The sequence below is a fragment of the Jaminaea rosea genome, assembly GCF_003144245.1.
Source record: "Jaminaea rosea strain MCA 5214 unplaced genomic scaffold BDZ90scaffold_11, whole genome shotgun sequence".
Lineage (NCBI taxonomy): Eukaryota > Fungi > Basidiomycota > Exobasidiomycetes > Microstromatales > Jaminaea > Jaminaea rosea.
The window spans coordinates 193,153-211,196 of NW_020289985.1; the positions used below are offsets into that span (position 1 = coordinate 193,153).

General features: G+C 57.9%; 10 protein-coding genes across 10 annotated transcripts; 6 read left to right on the top strand and 4 right to left on the bottom strand.

Moving 5' to 3' along the window:
* Positions 1-10: 10 nt before the first annotated feature.
* On the bottom strand, positions 11-1,886 carry BDZ90DRAFT_233339 (DUF1692-domain-containing protein). Its single transcript, XM_025506595.1, has 4 exons — positions 1,481-1,886; positions 1,287-1,395; positions 1,114-1,218; positions 11-1,040 (listed from the first exon to the last, which is right to left on the bottom strand). Exons 1-4 carry the CDS (start codon positions 1,749-1,751, stop codon positions 50-52), a joined length of 1,476 nt encoding a protein of 491 aa, XP_025360815.1. The 5' UTR covers positions 1,752-1,886; the 3' UTR covers positions 11-49.
* An 869-nt stretch (positions 1,887-2,755) lies between these two features.
* Positions 2,756-6,753, top strand: BDZ90DRAFT_261531 (hypothetical protein; the record flags this gene model as incomplete). Its single annotated transcript, XM_025508387.1, has 4 exons — positions 2,756-2,916; positions 2,982-3,048; positions 3,123-3,190; positions 3,255-6,753. The coding sequence occupies 4 exons, from the start codon at positions 2,756-2,758 to the stop codon at positions 6,751-6,753; spliced, it is 3,795 nt and encodes a 1,264-aa protein (XP_025360816.1).
* A 206-nt stretch (positions 6,754-6,959) lies between these two features.
* On the top strand, positions 6,960-8,832 carry BDZ90DRAFT_48553 (hypothetical protein). The gene is made up of 6 exons (XM_025509621.1): positions 6,960-7,275; positions 7,374-7,414; positions 7,503-7,583; positions 7,657-7,696; positions 7,787-7,858; positions 7,929-8,832. Exons 1-6 carry the CDS (start codon positions 7,165-7,167, stop codon positions 8,736-8,738), a joined length of 1,155 nt encoding a protein of 384 aa, XP_025360817.1. The 5' UTR covers positions 6,960-7,164; the 3' UTR covers positions 8,739-8,832.
* Positions 8,833-9,250: 418 nt separating this feature from the next.
* BDZ90DRAFT_233341 (hypothetical protein) lies at positions 9,251-11,580 on the top strand. The gene has a single exon (XM_025506596.1). The coding sequence runs from the start codon at positions 9,425-9,427 to the stop codon at positions 11,468-11,470; it is 2,046 nt and encodes a 681-aa protein (XP_025360818.1). The 5' UTR covers positions 9,251-9,424; the 3' UTR covers positions 11,471-11,580.
* BDZ90DRAFT_261534 (hypothetical protein) lies at positions 11,528-12,790 on the bottom strand (the record flags this gene model as incomplete). The annotated part of the gene is made up of 2 exons (XM_025508388.1): positions 11,528-11,678; positions 11,757-12,790. The coding sequence occupies 2 exons, from the start codon at positions 12,788-12,790 to the stop codon at positions 11,528-11,530; spliced, it is 1,185 nt and encodes a 394-aa protein (XP_025360819.1).
* A 153-nt stretch (positions 12,791-12,943) lies between these two features.
* BDZ90DRAFT_233342 (hypothetical protein) lies at positions 12,944-14,052 on the top strand. Its single transcript, XM_025506597.1, has 3 exons — positions 12,944-13,137; positions 13,212-13,473; positions 13,558-14,052. Exons 1-3 carry the CDS (start codon positions 12,984-12,986, stop codon positions 13,565-13,567), a joined length of 426 nt encoding a protein of 141 aa, XP_025360820.1. The 5' UTR covers positions 12,944-12,983; the 3' UTR covers positions 13,568-14,052.
* On the bottom strand, positions 13,573-14,602 carry BDZ90DRAFT_233343 (hypothetical protein). Its single transcript, XM_025506598.1, has one exon. It carries the CDS (start codon positions 14,545-14,547, stop codon positions 13,651-13,653), a length of 897 nt encoding a protein of 298 aa, XP_025360821.1. The 5' UTR covers positions 14,548-14,602; the 3' UTR covers positions 13,573-13,650.
* A 95-nt stretch (positions 14,603-14,697) lies between these two features.
* On the top strand, positions 14,698-15,687 carry BDZ90DRAFT_233344 (putative IMP3-component of the U3 small nucleolar ribonucleo protein). The gene is made up of 5 exons (XM_025506599.1): positions 14,698-14,750; positions 14,823-14,916; positions 14,992-15,324; positions 15,412-15,469; positions 15,547-15,687. Exons 1-5 carry the CDS (start codon positions 14,729-14,731, stop codon positions 15,568-15,570), a joined length of 531 nt encoding a protein of 176 aa, XP_025360822.1. The 5' UTR covers positions 14,698-14,728; the 3' UTR covers positions 15,571-15,687.
* An 80-nt stretch (positions 15,688-15,767) lies between these two features.
* BDZ90DRAFT_265192 (putative multicatalytic endopeptidase complex chain PRE1) lies at positions 15,768-16,612 on the top strand (the record flags this gene model as incomplete). Its single annotated transcript, XM_025508655.1, has 3 exons — positions 15,768-16,016; positions 16,100-16,157; positions 16,237-16,612. Exons 1-3 carry the CDS (start codon positions 15,866-15,868, stop codon positions 16,610-16,612), a joined length of 585 nt encoding a protein of 194 aa, XP_025360823.1. The 5' UTR covers positions 15,768-15,865.
* A 48-nt stretch (positions 16,613-16,660) lies between these two features.
* BDZ90DRAFT_280747 (putative translation initiation factor SUI1) lies at positions 16,661-17,689 on the bottom strand (the record flags this gene model as incomplete). Its single annotated transcript, XM_025509307.1, has 3 exons — positions 16,661-17,333; positions 17,426-17,578; positions 17,662-17,689. The coding sequence occupies 3 exons, from the start codon at positions 17,687-17,689 to the stop codon at positions 17,152-17,154; spliced, it is 363 nt and encodes a 120-aa protein (XP_025360824.1). The 3' UTR covers positions 16,661-17,151.
* Positions 17,690-18,044: the final 355 nt, after the last annotated feature.

Below are 18,044 nucleotides of genomic sequence, written 5' to 3' on the forward strand. Positions count from 1 at the left end.
CGTCGACGTTCGCCTTCGCAGCCACAGCGACCAGCATGCGCGCTACACATCAAAGCGAACCCCTCCCCTCCTCGCTCATGATCTTCGTGGCCAGCGACTCGTTTTTACGGTGACGATTCGGGCTGATGGCCTGCCAAGCCTGCCCTGCCTTCTCCCTTGCCGCATTGAAGCCCGCAGAGACTGAAGCGAAGCTTGCGTCACTCATCATCGAGATGGACGTGTCCCCTGTTGTCCCACCATCTCTACTCGCTCCTCCTCTTGACGCACCATAAGGCGAGGAAGCACCCGCGGGGTTGTACACCTCCGAGTAGCTGAACCGCGAGCTGTGCGATCTTGCCATGCCCTTCCATCCTCGGTTCGCCCCACTGCCACCCCGCTCTCTTCCCGTGTTGTACGCCGACGTAAACGCGTAGTGGTCTACTGTATTGTCCCCGCCACCGAAGCGGTCATCTTCCTCTCCTCCACGGTAGATCTTGGCGGCTGTCCTCACAGCCCTGTCGCCCGCTCTGAGCGTGTAGCCGGCACAGACCCACACCCCGCCCAAGATGCCCGCAAGTCGTACGAGGAATTGCGTGAGGGTCGCCGTACGTTGCTTCATGGACAGGGCAAGTGGTTCCACATCGAACTTGAGGAAGATGCCCGGCACCCCCATCCCATGCTGCACAGTGCGAACATAGTCTGTCACACTGTACTGGTTCGTCTGGATCGTCCTCCCTCCGCCATCTGTATATCGCGTGGGGACGATGTTGACAAAGTATTGAAAGATGGAGAAGTGGTCCTTACTGATCTCCACGCTGTGATCCAGGGGTTGTGCGATATCTGGGAAATAAGGGCCGAAGGAGAGCTCATGGACTACGTGCGAGAGATTCATGAGCTCATGGGGAGTGTGCTCGAAGCTGAAGTAGCCGTGGCCAAGTGTGGAGATGTGGAGATTCGAGGTGACTTTTTTCAGAAGGACGGATCCGTAGATGCGACAGGCGTCGCCATTCTTGACGATATGCTCTGTAGGGGCGAAGGCGACTTGGCGGCCGCCGTAGCCTCTGCACGAGCCACGTTGCTGGTCAGAATGGACGTAGTTGGGTCACGGGCGTCGCACATCGATGGCGTACTCACTTTGCTTTGCGCTTCGGCTTCGACTTGCGTGAGAATGTCGGCATATGCATGTGGCGAGCAGCGTCGACAAGATGGCCAATGTGACGATCCGGCAGAGGAATAGAGCTGGAACAGAAAAAAGAAAAGAGACGTCAGGAATGTATGCGTCCCGCTTCGAGCCGTTTGTTACTCACTCGAGTCGATTGGCGTGGCCGACCTCGAAGGAAGTCTCGTCCTTGGTGATATCCGAGTCAGAGAAGTGTACACGGTCACCAACAGCATCTCTAACGTCAACAGTGAGGTCTGCGCAGGGAATAGGAGGAATGGGTGAGCCGTGTCCTCCTCCTGACGCGAACTACGAGAGGTTTGCTGGGTCGTCTCAGCTCACAATGACACTTCATGGCCACTGTCAGGTCGACATTGACCTGCATGTCCGGCGACAAGCTATGATCGATGCCGAATGTCGCCGTCGGATGGCCATAGAGGTAAGCACCCAGCTCGTACCAGGTGAGGTAGAGTAGGACTGCAGAGACTACGAGGGTGAAGATGCCACCTCTCGAGGACCTCGTTGCGTACGTGCGTTGCACTTTGGGAAAGGCATCGAAAGCCTTGATCTGCGGTATCGAATCTAGCCTCTCGAGGAGCGACGCTTCGCTCATGGCGGCCGAGACGCTCGTCGTGGGTCCGACGTAGTCTTGTTGTTGCTAGTGGTCAGAGGGGCAAAAGAAAAGACTGGCTCGATCGATTGGCCTCGCACGATCCCTTGAAATCACCTGGCTCGAGCACGACAGTCGAGACGCTGGCTCGACCTGTCCATTTGTCTGCCTTGCTCGCTTCCGGTCCGACGGACGGAGGGTTGACATGGGTAATCCGAGTCGAGACTGTGTGGCGCCCTGTTTCGTTTTGTCGCCGCTCTCAGCGCGTGACTGCGTGCGGTGCCTGGCTTGAGTGCTCGACTCGACTCGACTCGACTGCTGCTGTGGCTGGGTAGCTGCTGCGTTGCGTCGCCGACCTGACCTGCGTCTCTGTTTCTCTTCCCCGCCTGCTCCCCGCGCTCTCATCTCTGCAGAGCGTGATCCCCCGCGCCGTTGCCGACTATCCTTAGCTCGCCGACTACTGTCCCTCGCAAGCTCGCTCGCTCTTCGTGGCGCTCTTCGTCGCCTTACTCTTCACCCCCGCGACGCATCAGTATATCCTTCTTTACTTCCTTCATTACCGCTGGTCCGATCTCCATCACCAGAGGCATTGCCCAAAGCTTGCCTGACTTTACCCCCCTACCTGCCTCCTTCGACGTCGTAACTCGCCCGGCGTCATCCGGCAGTCTACGCCCGCCTAGGCAGGGACCAACGGCGACCATAGCCTTCCGCTTTTGCAGGTCGTGATATCGCATTGCCATTCAGCAGATCAAAGACCGCGGTTGTCAGCATCCGTACAGCCTACCTCGACGTCTTGACTAGCTCCGCTTGGCCCTACCTCATCACGACGGCTAGAAACGACACGATAAGGCCGACCGAGGGACCCAAGCAGCGAGTAAGGCCTCCCATTCCCATCTCGACAGCTCGCGACCCTCTGCAATGGACTTAAGCCCTGCCCTCGAAAAGATCATCAATTGAAGCAGACCACACCAGCAAACCAATAGTTAGCGTCCACCTCGCGTCTCATCATGGCGAGGGAGGACTCGCCAATGAGCGCAGACTCGCCAGATGGGAGCTACGCCCAGGACGGCAGCTTTGAAGCATCTCCGCCTCTCATCAACGGCGAGAAGCCGAGAGTGAGAGCTGATGGACCGGGCGGGTCAGATGTCAAGCCAGGAGCTAGGATCGCGTGAGTGCAGCGTAGTCAACATCCCATGAGGAGCAACATCTCACGTCTCGTCATCTTGCGCTCAGCTGTCTCGAATGTCGCTCAGCCAAGATCCGCTGCTCAGCACCCAATGACGGCAAAGTACCTTGCAAGGTGAGGATGGTCTTATCACATGCTCCCTGCCCTTCTTCGACCCGCTAATCATCTCCCTTCCCTGTCGCCCGCAGCGCTGCTCTCGTCATGACAAGGAGTGTGTCTTTGAGAAGCATCGCAGAGGTAGAAAGCCCGGTAGACCGTGAGTACTACCGAACGCATCATCATGGAAATGTCTGCCTGACCATTTCATTCCCCTTCCGCAGCAACTTGCCAAAAGACAAGAGCGCCATAAGCGCCGCAGGGCCTTCCAAGCCTACGCAGCCGCAGTCTCACCGCCAGATCAGCAACTCGCCTCAGCAGCAATCTTCAGCGCCCTATCGCCCATCCGCTTGGTCTCCAGGCAACGGAGGTGACCCACCTTCCAACCTCCCGCACTACCCTTTGCCTTCACCATACGCCCGAAGCCCCGGAGGCGCCGCCGGACATCCCAGCGACTACTTCTCGCGTCCGCTTCCACCTCCTCCACCCCCTCCGCCGGCACCTTCAGTCACCAACGGTCACAAGGTGTCGTCCTCTCGCTCGAGCAACGAATATCTCGGTCAGCAGTCCGGGCGCCTCCTCCATGGCCGCACATACCACCCTGGCTCGCTTCCTCACTTTCCCAGCCATGACTCGGGCGCAGCCTTTTACGGACCAAGTCGGACACTCGCATCACCCTCGCCTTTCGAGGCTCAAGCCCTTGCGGGTGGTCTCAGTGGCTATCGTACAGGCCCTCTCTCGTCCAGTTCGAGCAACCGTCAACAGGGCTTCTTTTCACCGCCTCTCTCTTCGGCCGTCTCTGGTCGACCGAGTCCGTCATATCCTCTTGCATCCTCGTCTCGTGAAGACTCATACGCTCGCTGGGGCCCGACGGAGAGCAGTACCCGCAGCCGCCAGTCAGTAGAGTCGATGCCGAGGCGACCTTCGGATCCCTCCGCCCACATTCCGCCTTCCCCCTCCTCTCTGGCATCAATGGGTCCGCCGCAGCCTAGCTTCACCCGCGCGCCAGGCAATGCAAGCAAGCTCAGCGCTTCACGAACGCTCCCTGCGCCGCACTACCAGCCGCAGCCGCCTGCTACTCTTCGCAGCAGCGACGAGGAAGACGAAGAAGACGAGCTCGTGGATGAGGATGATGTTGGAGGTGATCACCACGATCAGGATGTCTTGTCGCGGCCGCTGCAGCTCTTAGCATACGCATCCACGGCTGCCGCTCGCAAGCAGACGCATGGTGGATTTCGAGACCCGAGAAGCGTGGCTGCAGCGGCGACATTGGGCCTCATCTCATCACCTCGTCAGCTCAGTCAAGCCAGACGAGTGGCCGCTGGGCTCAAAGCTCAAGCCAGTCCTGCAGCGAGCTCGATCAGCCTGCCTACCTCCGATGCTCCGCTCCCACCACAAAAGATTGCATCGGTCGGCATCCAAGGCGGAGGAGGAGCTGAGCCCTCGACGCTTGAAAATGGCAATTGGGAATACAAGGCAGGCAGAGTGAGACCCATTAAGACGGCGGAAAACACCGCAAGCCCATTATCGACTGCGACCAAGGGATCCTTCGAAGAGGCTGCTACTGTTGGGTCCGAAGCCGCGCCAATTCAGCAAGCAATTGAGTTTGCTCCAGAGGCGGTCTCGGCCATAGAGAGCGGTATCGCTGCTGACGAGGGGCCTCATCTAGGCAAGCGGCGAAGGAGCGACGACGAGCCGCTACCAGTACCGCCTTCAAGACGCGCTAGTGCAAACGTCGAAGGCGCCGAGCATACCGTCGCTGCATCAAATCAGCTTCGCCGGCCATCTTCGCGGACAGCTGAGCGGATGAGCATCGATGAAACGCCCGCCGCCGTCGCCGAAGAGGACGCACCGGTCGACCCAGTAGGAGCCAGTCGCAAGGGATACTTCCGCTTCTCCCTCTACTCGTCAAAGCTCGACGTTGACCCCGCGTACGACCCGATTGCGCAGGGCATTGCTTCGTCCAAGGAGATGGAGGATCTATTTGACCTCTTTTTCAACAAGGTCAATCCCTCCAACTTCATCTTCGACCCCTTCTTGCACTCGCTTACTTACATTCGCGCCAGGTCCAAATTCCTCCTCACCGTCATTGCATCGATTTCCGCGCGCATGAGTGAGGGCTGCGCAGAGTTGACAGAGCGATTGGAGTGCCATTGGAGGGACAAGCTGTTCCCTCTGATCGTTACTGGAGGATACAAGAGCGTCGAGATTAGCCAAGCCTTTCTCCTCGCCAGTCTTTTTCACCGACCTACCCATATCATCGTCGAAGACCGAGCTTGGCAATATCTCGGCATGGCCATCCGCACTGCGACCGAGGTCGGAGTCAACATCGCCCTCGCTCCCTCGCCCTCCTTCAGCGCGCAGGACAATGAGCAGCTTTCGAGGCGAGTGCGCAACAGGCAGAGGCTATGGAAGAGCCTATTAATTGCAGAGGGGACGTTGAGCACGCAATTCGGCAGGCCCTGCACGCTAAGCTGCACCGACTCCCCACTGATGCAGTCAGTGAGATGGAACCGGGAGGACTTTGCTCTACCAGAGGACGCGGCGCTTGTCTGTCAAATCGAGCTGCGTAAGCTCGTCGAGAAGCACACGCAGGCATTCGAGGCATGCCTGGCCGTACCTTCCGGAGGCAATCAGGTGACGGACAGCATCTCTACTCTTACCAGGCTGCGTGCTTCAGCTTGTACCGATCTCGAGACCTGGAAACGCCTCTGGTGCCCAACAGGCGGGATGGACGAAGCAGGCGTTGGCGGGTCCATGGCCATGGGCGCTTTTCTGGTCCGCTGGTCGCCTTACTCGCGCCTCATCTACAATTACTGGCGCTGTCACCTCAACTCAATCGTACTTCAGGCCGCGGCACTTCGTGACGAGGTGGCCACGCCCATTGCGCATGACTCGATGCGGTGCGCTCGGGAGCTCATCGACACGCTACTTGATGACGACCAGATTGGAACTGATGGCCTACCTCTAGCGCCCAACGCCGTCGTCGTCATGGCTACTTATGCTGCCGTGTCCGCTCTGCGCATGACGAAGCTCGACGTCGGCAGGCACACTGGCGTACACGTCGATGCCAAGGCTACCTTTGACCAGGTGCACAAGTTGGCGGGGTGTCTCGAAGTAGCAGGACGTACACCGGCACATCGAGATGGAGCCGCGGCGCCTTACGGAATGTATCTGCGCTCGGTGTTGGCGTTATTCGATACCGATTCGAAATCGACGTCGAGCGTGGCGTCGATGTCAGATCCAGCCGGCTCAACGACCAAGGACAGCAAGAGCGGCGACAACAGCCATAGTGGCGTCAAGAATGCCAACGATGGCGCTGCAAGCGCGCCATCGTCAGGCTCCAAGGCATTGGACGAGGCCTTTGGCAATGCCGCCGCCGCAGCTGCTGCGGTCGCTGCTTTGTCCAATGGCGGCAGCGGCAGTGGTCACGGCCTCACGCCATTCCCCATTCCAGGCGCCACCAAGTCAACAAGCACTGTTCCGCCCCCACCGCCACCGATCATCACTACCGGCGCCACCGCCGCTGGCGGCCCTTCGTCATCATCGTCATCAGCTTCGCCCTTCCCTTCCGCTACCAACCTCTACCCAAATCCTGCCGTGGACGGAGACTCAGAGGAGGTATGGGAATATTTGACCGGAGGCGGGTCAGCTTCGGCCGCTGCAGCTGCGGCTCTTTGGCCCTCCACGCCATCGACGGCATGGGGAGGTGGAAGCGTGTAAATCGAGCTGGCCGCAACTGCCGTGCTTCCGTGCTTCTTTCTACTCTTGCTCGTGCTATGTGCCGTTGTCATCGCACTACCTCTCTGCTCGTTTCGCCTTTACTCCTTCTACTCGAGCAACATCTCTCCACCCATCACCGGCTTCTTGTTGTCACTTCTAGCTCTCGATGCGCACAATCATTGCCCAATCTGTCACACCGTAGCCACTCTGGGCGATCCACTGACGCGCTCGACGCGTCGCACTTCCGTCTCTCGATCGGAGCGCTCAGCCCAAGCCTGCCTGCTCATCAGTCAATCACACCCGCTTTGCTCTCGCATCTTGCATTTTGACTTTACCACCACCACCACTCCATCGAATCATTGATTTATCACTCCCTACTCCCCTGTCGTTAGCTCCGACGGCAGGGGTAACATGGCGTACCACGACCGCGGCAAGCCTGACTCTCGAAGCCCGGAGGGCCACCGCTATCATCCGCGTAGAGACTCGTCGATCACGACGCAGCGTGGCGAAGATACCAGGACGGTGAGTCACAGGCTGCGCTGCGAAGCCGATCAATAGGGAACTTGCTGAACAAAGGTGTGGATCTTCCTGCCTGTACGCCCACTCTGGCCCCTGCCAAGACTCTGTTTCTCTTCGGCATTCCTCGCAACGTCAGAGCAGCGTAAGTATCGTCGCTCTCGCAGCAATCTGTGCTCGTTGAGCGTCACTCTCATCGCCTGCCCTCCCCTGTGCGTCCCATGTGCACGCAGCGACCTGGCTCATGACTTCGGCCGATACGGACCCCTTGTACGCGTTGAAATCCCTGCCGCCAGATCTCACTGGGCTACAAGGTCGGTCAAACACACTGCAGAGACGGTATCAATCCGGACGTATTTAGCTGATGCTTCGCGCTTGCCTTCCTAGCTACGGCTTCGTACAATTCGAACGTCACGAGAATGCTGCGGTGAGTAGCAGGACCCGGCTGTCAGCTGGCGGCCTGCAGGGTGCCCTTGACTGATCTGTCGCCTTTCATACGCCTTCGCAATTGGCGCAGAACGCCCTCTATTGGATGAGGGGAACCTACCTTGCCAACAGTAATATCGAGCTCCGCATCGAGTGGGCTAAGGTGAGTGCCTTGCGTAAGGAAGTGGAAACGCTGAATAGCCGTGCTCACATCAGCATCTCCTCGGGCGCAGGATCAGTCGAAGGCTGGCTCTGACGCCGCCGACCGAGCAACGCATGGCTATGTCTCCTCTTCACGACGCAGCGGTGAGCTTCCAGCGGAGCAGTATCGCTCTCATGACCAGCCCCGCCTCACAAGATCTCGCTCTCGAGCACGCACCCGTTCTCGCTCTCCATCGCCGCGTCGACGACGCTCTCCGTCCTCTCCTTACTATCAGCACGATCAGCCCTCGTCACGCTCGCCGTCGTCTCGTCCAGACCGCGGCGATGGCTACACGCAGCGTGAGTTGCGTAGGAACCCTTCGCCTTTTCTGACCCAGGAGGAGCGTAGAGAGCAGCGCAAGCGGACAGTGCATGAGAGGGAGAGGGAGAGGGAACGCAAGGAAAGCAAAGAGAAAAACACCAATGGCAGCGATCAGCGCAGGAACAATGACAGACGTGTCAATGAGCAGCACAATGCCAACGACGGCTGCTCCAAGCCTCGAAGCGAGCCCAGGAACGAACGCTCCTACAATGATGGCAACAAGCGAGACGGCGCCGTCTTCTCCGCGGATGACATTGAAGGTCAGGATCTGAAGCAAGAGACAAGTGCGCTCGAACCCGGTGAGAAGCGCCAGCGCTCTCGTCCCCGTCTTCGAGATCTCTTTGCTGCGGCTGCGGCGGAAGAACAGAGCAAGTCCACAGGTGGCACCCGCGTGCTCAATGGAGAGCAGAGCACTCGTGCGAATGCACTCGAAGAAAGTCAAGTGAAGGCAAAACAGCAGAATACGGCCAAGCTTGACGTCGGCAAGGCAAGGGGCAGCGATGAGCGATGTCGTCTTTGAGAGGAACGAGGCGCAAGAAGAGGTATCCACTGACGATCCAGGCCCGAAAGGGCCATCGTGAGCAACGAGTCAACACACGAGATCCAGAGCCCTACGACGCATCTACAAGAGCGGCGACAATCCATGAGGGGAAAAGCTCGGAGGGACAGTCGGCTCACGGAGTAAGGGCGAAGCTGCAAGTATTGGCCTACTGCGCCTTTGATCCTTCCCTTGATTCGATATGATTCGACCTCGCCCTCGAATGTGAAGCACCTTCCTCACATGATCCTGCATCTGCGTTTCTTTGCGACGTTGTCTTGCCTCTCTCACATCTACTTGAGCATACAGACATGACGAGCCATGGGAAGTTGGCAGCCATTCGAAAAGGCCTCCTTGTCGAGGGTGGATTGCATTGTGACTGCCGTTGGGCTCGCCGCCCCACGCGACACGGAAAGGAAATCGGACTGACGCACGGACGTCCATCGTCGAAGTCGTGCAAGGCGGACTGAAGTTGCTCAATTTGTTGTCTCTCTACTTCCTCGATCCAAGTTGAGTCTCCCAACAACCTCTTGGCCATCTCGGCATCTTTGACGGGTCTGCCTTGATTTTCGCATTAGACGGGCTCATTCGGCACTACTGAGAATTGCCAAGCTCATGCTCTATTACTATCATTCTGCCGGATCAGCTCAGCGCCACTTTGCAACGTGATGGCCGAGGTTGCAAAGGGCTGCCGGGACGGCCCCTCAACCCCCATCGTCGAGCGGCTTCGACGCTTTCGCGAGCAGCTGGACCATGATCTGCCACTGTCAACGAGTGTGGCAGAAGAATATCGTCGACTCACGGGAGAGGGCTGCGCTACCACGTCAGATCCACATCAAGAGGAACAGGGGAGGCCAGGGCTAGACATAACATCACGAGATGATACCGAGGACCCTGAGAAGGCAGCAGCCAATCGCCCTCCTGACGATGGAGAATTCACTTTCAGCGACTGGAGTCAAGGTCTGCTCACCAATCCACGACCAGAGGCACTACAACTCACGAGCGCCCGTCCGCTCTGGAAGCAGAGGGAGGCCGGCAGATGTACAGCCTCGCGATCAACCCAAGATCATGATCCTCCTATCGAGGAGCAAGGGACAAGTGAGTCCACACATCAAGCTGCGATGGCTACTCAGGTGGCAGTCATGCCGGCCATTGAGTATTGGTCCTCAGTGCCAGCAGCAGAAGAACACGCCGCGCAGCTTCGACTGCAGCCTCAAGGCACGTCAAGCGTCGAACAGCTCGAACGGCTCGCCCCTGCAGCTACCTCTCAACTACTCGAGGCTCAGTCTCGTCAGCTCGAGGCCACGAAGCGCTCCATCAAGGCCTCAATGTCCCGTCGCCCACCTGCCTTCTCAAGCAGTCTCGCGGACATCACGGATCCCTCCTCCAGTGTACAGCCCTCCAACCCCTTCGATGACATCGCGCGGCGTCAAGCACCTGCCTTGCAAGACAAAAGTACATCTCGTCGATACCCTCCTCTTGCATTTCAAGGAGCTGCAGCCGTCACTCCTGCCGCCTTCAGGACCGACGTCTCCGATCTGACGGCGATCACAACGCCGGGAGACGACAAGGATGGTAACAGCTGTACAAGCGAGGAGGACGAAGGAGAAGGGGAAGCGGCAGGGCCCAGAAGAAACGGAAGGAGCCCATCTGTCAGAGGGAGGGCAGCAGGAGGGAAGCGTGCAGCAGCGCCGCCTGCCACTCGGAGCATGCTCGCTCTGGGCCCCAGACCTACGATGGCGAGGGCAATTGGTGTAGCGCCGGAGCCTGCAGCGAAGCCTGCAGCGAAGCCTCAGGACGAGGCAGCAGCTGCAATGGAGGAGAGTATGACCGCCTCAGAGTCGGCGACGGACGATGAGGAGGTCGTCATGCCACCACAACGTCCCGCCAAGATCGTTCGCCCTGATGCAGCTGCCCACGCCAAGCAGCCGCGGGTAGAAGGGGATCGTGGCATCGCTCCGAGCGCGAGGGCAGCATCAGTCTCAACATCAGCTGAGCCCAGCCTCCTGTCTGCAGCGCTTCACGAAGAGGAGCGGGCCTCGGCTGACCGTCGGAGCCAAGCTGGGGCAGCCAGGATCGACAAGCTGCGCGAACAGGAGAAGCGTGTTCGACGACAACAGAATAAGGATGACCGGCGACCAAAAGCCCCTATTGACCCTGCTTCTGCCTCGCTTCGTCCTCTGCCTCCCGGTCCTGCGCTCACTACCACCAAACCGCGTCGCTCCATCCCCAGCAAGAAGCCCAATTGGCGAAGCTATAGAGCCTGTGTACGTCAGTGGACGCACTGGGATGAGGTGGAGAAGCGTATCATCCCACAGCAGTCGTCAAGAAGGGAGCGTCCTGTCTTCGAGGGTATGCGTATCCTTCTCATCACAAACCCGGGCTTGGACAATGACGCAGACGGCAGCAGCGATCACGAGGGAGAGGGGACCAACGGCGGCTGGTCACGGGATATGGCCCGTTGGGTCGAGCGGGTATGGGAAAATGGCGGGCGATGCGTCGAGGGATACGTCGAAGGCGAAACGACGCATCTCGTCGCCGTTGGGCTGCCGCGGCCACCAGAGGCTGCGACCTGTGCCGGGCTTCTGCGGCTCGGTGGTGCTGGGCTGGCCGCTCTTAGAGGCGTCAAGTGCGTGACGCAGGATTGGGCGAGAGCGTCCATCGCCCAGGGAAGGGCTATGGAGGAGGCGGATGAGAGGTGGAAGTTGGGGTGATGCGGTCAATCAAGGTAAAGTAGATTCGATACCCATTCAATTTATCAATGTCCGATTCTATCCGAATCGCTCCCGCGCCATGGCCCTGAACATCTCCATGGTCGAGTCCTCTTTTGCCCGATACTCGCTACGACGCTGCCCCATCTCTTCCTCCCTTTCTGCACGCTTAGCGTCACGCTTGGCCGTAGATCTGGAGCGGGCTGCCATACTACCGCGCAAAAGGACAAGAAGGAGTCGATGCGGACGTCAGCATGTCTCCTTGCAGCTGATACGGTCTCGCACTTACGCATCCTGGAAAGAAGATCCGCCGCCCATGAGCGTGGATTCTGGCAACTCGACATCCCCGCCACCCTTTCTGGCTTCATCAAAATCGCGATTGGCGGCATTGCGCTGCCTCCTTCTTTCCATATTAGCCTCTCTCCCTGTAGCTCGCGGGTTGAGCTCCTCGTCGCGCTCTCGAGCATCTCGTCGCTCGGCCTTTCTTTGAGCCTGCGAGGCGCGTCGTGAGGCTTCGCGTGAAACTTCAGCTTCGTATTGGGTGTCGCTATGCTGCCGTGACGATGATGATGGTGCCACTACGGCTGGTGCTTGGGCTGGGACTGCTGCCGATGCCACCGCTGTTGCTGGTGCTGCTCTTGCTCCAAATCTCTGGGCCTCAAGTTTTCGCATTTCGAGTGCCCCTCGACTGGTTCCGTTGGTCATGCGATCCACTACATCACGCATAGCGGCCACTTCATCCTGGTCCTTCGAAGAGCGGTTGCTGACAAACTTCCAATGACGCGACGAGGACGACGAAGCCGAGGTGATCTTGCCCAGGTAGTAATCGTCGTGTAGCTTGCCGGCATTCCACTGACGCACGAAACGCCGTTCGAAGAGACGATGAGCTTCCTTTGATGAGAGGGAGTCGAGGCCGTATTCGCGGGGACGACGAGATGAAGAATGCTTCCTGTCCTTGTCCGGACCGTATACATTGACAAGCCAGTGCCTGAACTCGGGCGAATGGGAATAGTACGACGATGAGGAGATGGGCGAGCTACCCAGCGAGAGGACTTTGGGCGCTGCTGTCGGTGCAGAGTGGCTGCTGCTACTGCTGTTGCCCTCGCTGTCGCTGGCAGAGGCAGCGCTTGCATCTGGATTTGCAGATGCTGAGCGATGGCTCCTGTGACGATGATCGGCGTCTCGCCGTCGCCTCTTGCCATGCTGGTCAGCATCTTGACGGCGCCTGCCACGGGCATGGCGAGTGACATTGTCGTCGTCATCGTGGTCGTCGTCTCGACGTGGCCTTCTCTTCGCGCTTCCCTCTGCAGAAGTCGATGCCATGTTGACCATTAATAGCAGACGGCAGACGGCCATGGCGTGGCTTCGCAGCAGGTGGAGCTTGGCAGCGCCAAGGACCACGTGGTTTGGGACGGAAAGGGAAAGGACTCCTCGGGGAGAAAGTTTAGTGTCGTGGGTGGTGCGCGACTTGCTTCTCCTCGTCAAGACAACTTGTCCATATCCACGTCTACTCACAATGGCGTCTCAGGCGGGCCCCTCGTCATCACTGCAGACGCCCGACAAAATTGGACCCCTCTTCTTCTGCTCCTCTTGTGGAAGCCTCCTCGATGTGCCAAAGGACGAGGATGTCATTGCCTGCGTCCCCTGCGGTGCTCACCTCGATGCTTCAGGTGAGAGACAGAGCCACCAAAGGAGGCGTTTTGCATCAGTGCTCATATATATTTGCTCTTGATAACGCACACAGTTTACGACAATCTCAGCCTCGTCACACGCTCAAATCCCTCTGCTTTCCCCTCGGCCCTCCGGACCAAGCGCCAGCTCGTATCGACGGTATCTTCACGCAACGACGGCGGTGATGGAGCACGAGCAGATGAGGCTACCATCAGGGAAAAGTGCCCAAAGTGTGGCAACGAAGAGATGAGATTCAGTACCCTCCAGATGAGGAGCGCTGATGAGGGTACCACCGTCTTCTACACTTGCCCAAATTGCGGCTACAAGTTCAGCCAGTGAGTGCGAGGCGCCGACAGACATGGCAAGAGCAAGGGCATATTGACTCACTCCTCGATCCTTCTCTTCTTCTTCGTGCCCAGGAATAACTAGCCCACACCCTGCTTCGCTGTCGTCGTCATGGATTCGTCATTGTATAATTACACACAGATATCAACTCATCTCTCCGTCGCTTCTCATGATGCTGTCGCTGCTGCCGCTGCTGCCGCTGCCGCCTTAGCAGCTCGGGCTCGCTTCTTATCCTCTCTCCTCGCTGACTTCTTGAGATCCCTTTCGACATCGGAAGCCTTCGAAGACTTGGTCTTCTTGCTGCTCTTTCGCTTTGTCTTCTTGTCCCCATTGGACTTGTGCGCCTTCTTGATTCCCTTTGCCTCTGATGCCTTGCCAGCTAACGCTGCTGCTGCCGCCGCCGCCGCCTTTGCAGCTCTACGCTCCTCTCTTCTGCGCCGTCTCTCCTCTTTGTCCTCACTCTTTCGCTTCTTCGACTTCAGTACCTCCTCGTCTCCCTTTTCAGCCGCTTTGGCTGCAGCCTTTTTGCGCTTCCTCTCCTCCTTGCTCTCCTTTGATGACTTGGGTTCGCTCGCTGCTTCGCCCATGCTGATGCTCTTTTCTACTACTGCCTTGCTAGTCTCTTGCATAGCCTTGCGAGGCGGAGTTGGTCTCGAAGGGTCTGCTCTTCCCTTTACGAAGCTGCTGAGGAGGACTCTCCTGGCATGCTCTCTCTTTGCCAACGCCTCAAAAGACATCTTGGACGACGAAGGCATGGCTGGGCTGAGGACCGGGAGGGGGGCAGGTGAGGACGGCGCCGTTACAGCGGGTGTCGATATGGATGACGACGGTGCTGTCGATGATGTAGATGGCGCGCCTCCAATCTTGAGCGTCTTTGCGCTTGCCTCGAAGAGGCAATCCCACCATTCCACTGCCCTGTCTCTCTCCTTTCCCAGACCCTTGAGGCCTCGCTTCATTGGGATAGCGAGGGGCTTTTTGAGTCCATTGCCCCCAGCTCCATCAAGTGGTACGCCAGTTCCCTCCCAACCTTGCGTTGTAAGATAGGTGATTGAGTTGAGCGGCATGATGGCGAGGTAGGCCAGAAAAAGAGAGAATGAGGCGACTATCGACGACGCTGTGTGCAAAGGCGGAAGGGAGAAACACGACTGACCAAAATTTGGCTCTTCGACGCCGTCTCGACGCCGTCTGGGCCGCTCTCCTTGACGACCCACCAAGATCTCAAGATCATGCGTCAACTCAAGCATCATGAGAAGAAGCTTCTCAAGAAGTGAGACGACGACGACGACGACGACGACGACGACGATCACCTCTCGCTCACCAATCTTCCTTCGCTCTCGCAGGCATGACTTTCTGTCATGGAAATCAGACGCCGGGATGCGCGAGACAAAGGTCATGAGGCGCTATCACATCCAAGAGCGTGATGACTACCACAAGTGAGCAAAAGAGGAGCAATCAGAGAGAAACAGACTTCTGACCTTGTCTCCTTCTGTCTCTCTTGTCACGCACAGATACAACACCTTGGTAGGCAAGATACGCCACCTCTCGTTGCGCCTCTCGACGCTCCCCGCCGAGGATCCCTTTCGTTCAAAGCAAGAGTCGCAGCTCCTGTCCAAACTCTATGAGATGGGCCTGCTCGACACGGGTGCCAAGATGAGCGACATTATGGAAAAGGTGACGGTCAGCGCATTTTGCCGGAGGAGGCTACCCATCGTCATGTGCAGGCTCAGGATGAGCGAGACAGTCAAGCAGGCAGTCACCTACGTTGAGCAGGGCCAGGTCAGAGTCGGGACAGACGTCATCACAGACCCAGCATTTATGGTGACAAGGAATCTCGAGGACTTGTGAGTGCGGCATAGGTGGCGGCAACGGACCGAGGACATTGTGATGCTGACCCTTTCTCTCTTGCTGCCTCCACGCGGCGCCATCAGCGTCTCATGGCTCGACCAGAGTCACGTCAAGCGTACCATTGCCAAGTACAATGATGAGGTGCGTGCGGCAAGGGTACATCTACGTCGGTGCTCAACTGCTTGGCTGACTTGTTGCTCTCACCTGCTCATCCACAGCTCGACGACTTCGACCTCCTTTGAAAGGGGTGACGATGCTCTTCTTTCTCCTCACTGCGAGTCATATCCTCTCTTTACCATTTGTACATTATCGTTCTGGATTTCAAGCATAGATTGGTGTTCTGCTAGCCACCATCGACGAGGTTGCTGCTTGATGATGATGACGACGACGACATCGGAGCCGGCAGGCCGCGTGGCGGTTCAGGGCTCAGGCCATGCCAATTATCCTACTCCGTCCGTCGTGCGCCTGTCCATCTTGACGTTGAATCCTCTCCACCCGACGCTACCCTTTGCTGCTGTATCACTTCCTTTGCCCACCATGGAGTGCCAATTCGGCATCACGGGAAAGGGATACACTATCTTGGCGTCGGACCAGAACGCGGCAAGGTCCATCGTCAAGATGAAGGGCGACCAAGACAAGATCATGGAGTTGACCCAACACCTTGCCATGGCTTACAATGGAGAGAGCGGTGCGTGTGCAAGGAGATAGGACAACCTGTCGACGTCTCTGGTTACTCATCACGTCTCATCCTCCTCGCTGATCTTCTCACAGGCGACACAACCAACTTTGCTGAGTACATCGAGGCCAACCTCAAGCTGTATGCAATTCGGTGAGCAGTCGACAAACGAGACGGGCGACACAACGCACCTTTATGACCTCGACGCTCATTCTTGCCCCCTTCCCCACAGCCATCACATCCAACTACGACCTCGAGCAGCATCGGCATGGATTCGTACCGAGCTGGCCAACTCACTGCGCTCACGCCATCCCTACCAGGTGAACCTCATCCTCGGCGGGTACGATCTCCCAACGTCAACCCCGGCCCTCTACTGGGTCGACTACCTTGGTACCCTCGCTCAGGTACCCTATGCAGCTCACGGATACGGTGCTTTCTTCTGTCTGTCTACCCTCGACAGGTATCATCGCCCCGATATGGAGCTGGACGAGGGGCTGGAGCTGCTCAAGAGGTGCATAAACGAGTTGAAGACGAGGTTCATCGTCGATTTGGGGACGTGGAAGGTCAAGGTCGTTGACAGGGATGGAACGAGGGAGGTGACGCTGTGAAGAGGGTCGAGGGGCTCAATATCACACACACATTGGTACAGACTAGAGCGAGAGGGCGAGCAAAGAGCGTCCCCATCATCATCATAGCATAGTGGGGACGAGCGCCGCGGACAGCCTGTCGCATCGTCTCACAGAAAGCCTCTTGCCACCCACGGCACATCTCTCCACATCTCTGACGCTATGAAGGTGGTATTAGGACAGATGCATCGACGGATACCAACGAGAGATACATTAGAGGGGGAGGAACAAGGGGATGTCGCACGGAAGTGTGCACGAGCACGAGTCCACCCTGCGCTTCCTCCTCGACCAGCACGTCGCCATGCCTTTGTGATCTGCCAAGCCACACCTCCTACGGCGCGAGAGTGAAGACAGAGTAAGAAGTTGTTGAGGAGATGGCAATGATTCGTCGCCTTGCTCGCTGCTTGTGGGAATGGCCACGCTCGTAGAAAAGTGAGGAACGTCTTCGTCGTCCCACGTCGACCACGAAGACATGGTGCCGATACCACTGCGACTGCTGCTCGTCTTGCTACTGCTCTCCTTTAGAAGCCGTGCACACGAAGCTCGGCCTTTGGGATACCTTCCTCGATGAGGAACGAGGCGATCTTCTGACGCTGGTCACCCTGAAGTTGGATGACCTGACCCAGCTCTTCGTCGTCGACGAGGGTACCGTTGCAGGCAAAGTCCTTCTTGAAGGCCTTGAGCAGTTTCTTGAGGTCGAACTCTGACACAGAGACGAGAACGCGGGCGCGAGAGTAATCAGCACTGGTCGTGGATTGCGGTTGAAGTCGAATGTCGCGCATTGCCACCACTCACCTTTGGGCAAACCTTGGAGCGTCGTCAAAGTCTTCCTGCCGTTACGCTGCTGAATGCGGATGTGGACGTATCGCTCCTGGGCCTTGGCCTGCTTGTTGTTCTCCTGCTCATCAGAGGCTGCGAACTGATCTTCGCCAGTGTCCGCGAAGGGGTCTGCAAAATGGCGAATGGCGAGACGATCAGTCTGAGGGATAGTGTTGGACCACAACCTTGGCTACGTGTGCCGTCATGCTCACCGTAGCTGGAGAGGTTCTGAATGTTCATAAACGCTGTCTCTTTTTCTCTTTGCAAGTAGCGAGTGAGTAGGTCTTCTAGGATGACAAGGGCAAGGAAACGGGACGTGGGATGGAGGACGAGAGGAGAAGGCGTATTGGAGCGGCCCGATGAGCCTGGCCCGCTGCCCCTCGTCCGCCGCCCCCTCCGCTCCGTCGATCGTCGAACTTGTCGCCCTCACGACACGCGCGCCACGTGTTTGTTCAGCCTCCGTATGGCCCTGGCGATAGCGATGGCAGAGCATGCCAATGTGAGCCTCAGCGCTTTTATCAGCTAGACTCACAGCATCAGCTTCTTTGCGTGCGGGTCACCTTTTCTCTCCGTGCCGCAACTTTTCAAGGGAAGT

Excerpts from the sequence above, each read along its gene's own strand:
- BDZ90DRAFT_233343 (XM_025506598.1), bottom strand. The coding sequence starts at position 14,547 with ATGCCGCTCAACTCAATCACCTATCTTACAACGCAAGGTTGGGAGGGA.
- BDZ90DRAFT_233342 (XM_025506597.1), top strand. The coding sequence starts at position 12,984 with ATGGCGTCTCAGGCGGGCCCCTCGTCATCACTGCAGACGCCCGACAAA. Across the intron at positions 13,138-13,211 it reads TGCTCACCTCGATGCTTCAG|TTTACGACAATCTCAGCCTC; the intron begins GTGAGAGACAGA and ends TAACGCACACAG.
- BDZ90DRAFT_233341 (XM_025506596.1), top strand. The coding sequence starts at position 9,425 with ATGGCCGAGGTTGCAAAGGGCTGCCGGGACGGCCCCTCAACCCCCATC.
- BDZ90DRAFT_48553 (XM_025509621.1), top strand. The coding sequence starts at position 7,165 with ATGGCGTACCACGACCGCGGCAAGCCTGACTCTCGAAGCCCGGAGGGC. Across the intron at positions 7,697-7,786 it reads AACGTCACGAGAATGCTGCG|AACGCCCTCTATTGGATGAG; the intron begins GTGAGTAGCAGG and ends CAATTGGCGCAG. Across the intron at positions 7,859-7,928 it reads TCCGCATCGAGTGGGCTAAG|GATCAGTCGAAGGCTGGCTC; the intron begins GTGAGTGCCTTG and ends CCTCGGGCGCAG.
- BDZ90DRAFT_233344 (XM_025506599.1), top strand. The coding sequence starts at position 14,729 with ATGAGAAGAAGCTTCTCAAGAA. Across the intron at positions 14,917-14,991 it reads GAGCGTGATGACTACCACAA|ATACAACACCTTGGTAGGCA; the intron begins GTGAGCAAAAGA and ends TGTCACGCACAG. Across the intron at positions 15,325-15,411 it reads ACAAGGAATCTCGAGGACTT|CGTCTCATGGCTCGACCAGA; the intron begins GTGAGTGCGGCA and ends CGGCGCCATCAG.
- BDZ90DRAFT_233339 (XM_025506595.1), bottom strand. The coding sequence starts at position 1,751 with ATGAGCGAAGCGTCGCTCCTCGAGAGGCTAGATTCGATACCGCAGATC. Across the intron at positions 1,219-1,286 it reads GGCCACGCCAATCGACTCGA|CTCTATTCCTCTGCCGGATC; the intron begins GTGAGTAACAAA and ends TTTCTGTTCCAG. Across the intron at positions 1,041-1,113 it reads AAGCCGAAGCGCAAAGCAAA|AGGCTACGGCGGCCGCCAAG; the intron begins GTGAGTACGCCA and ends TGGCTCGTGCAG.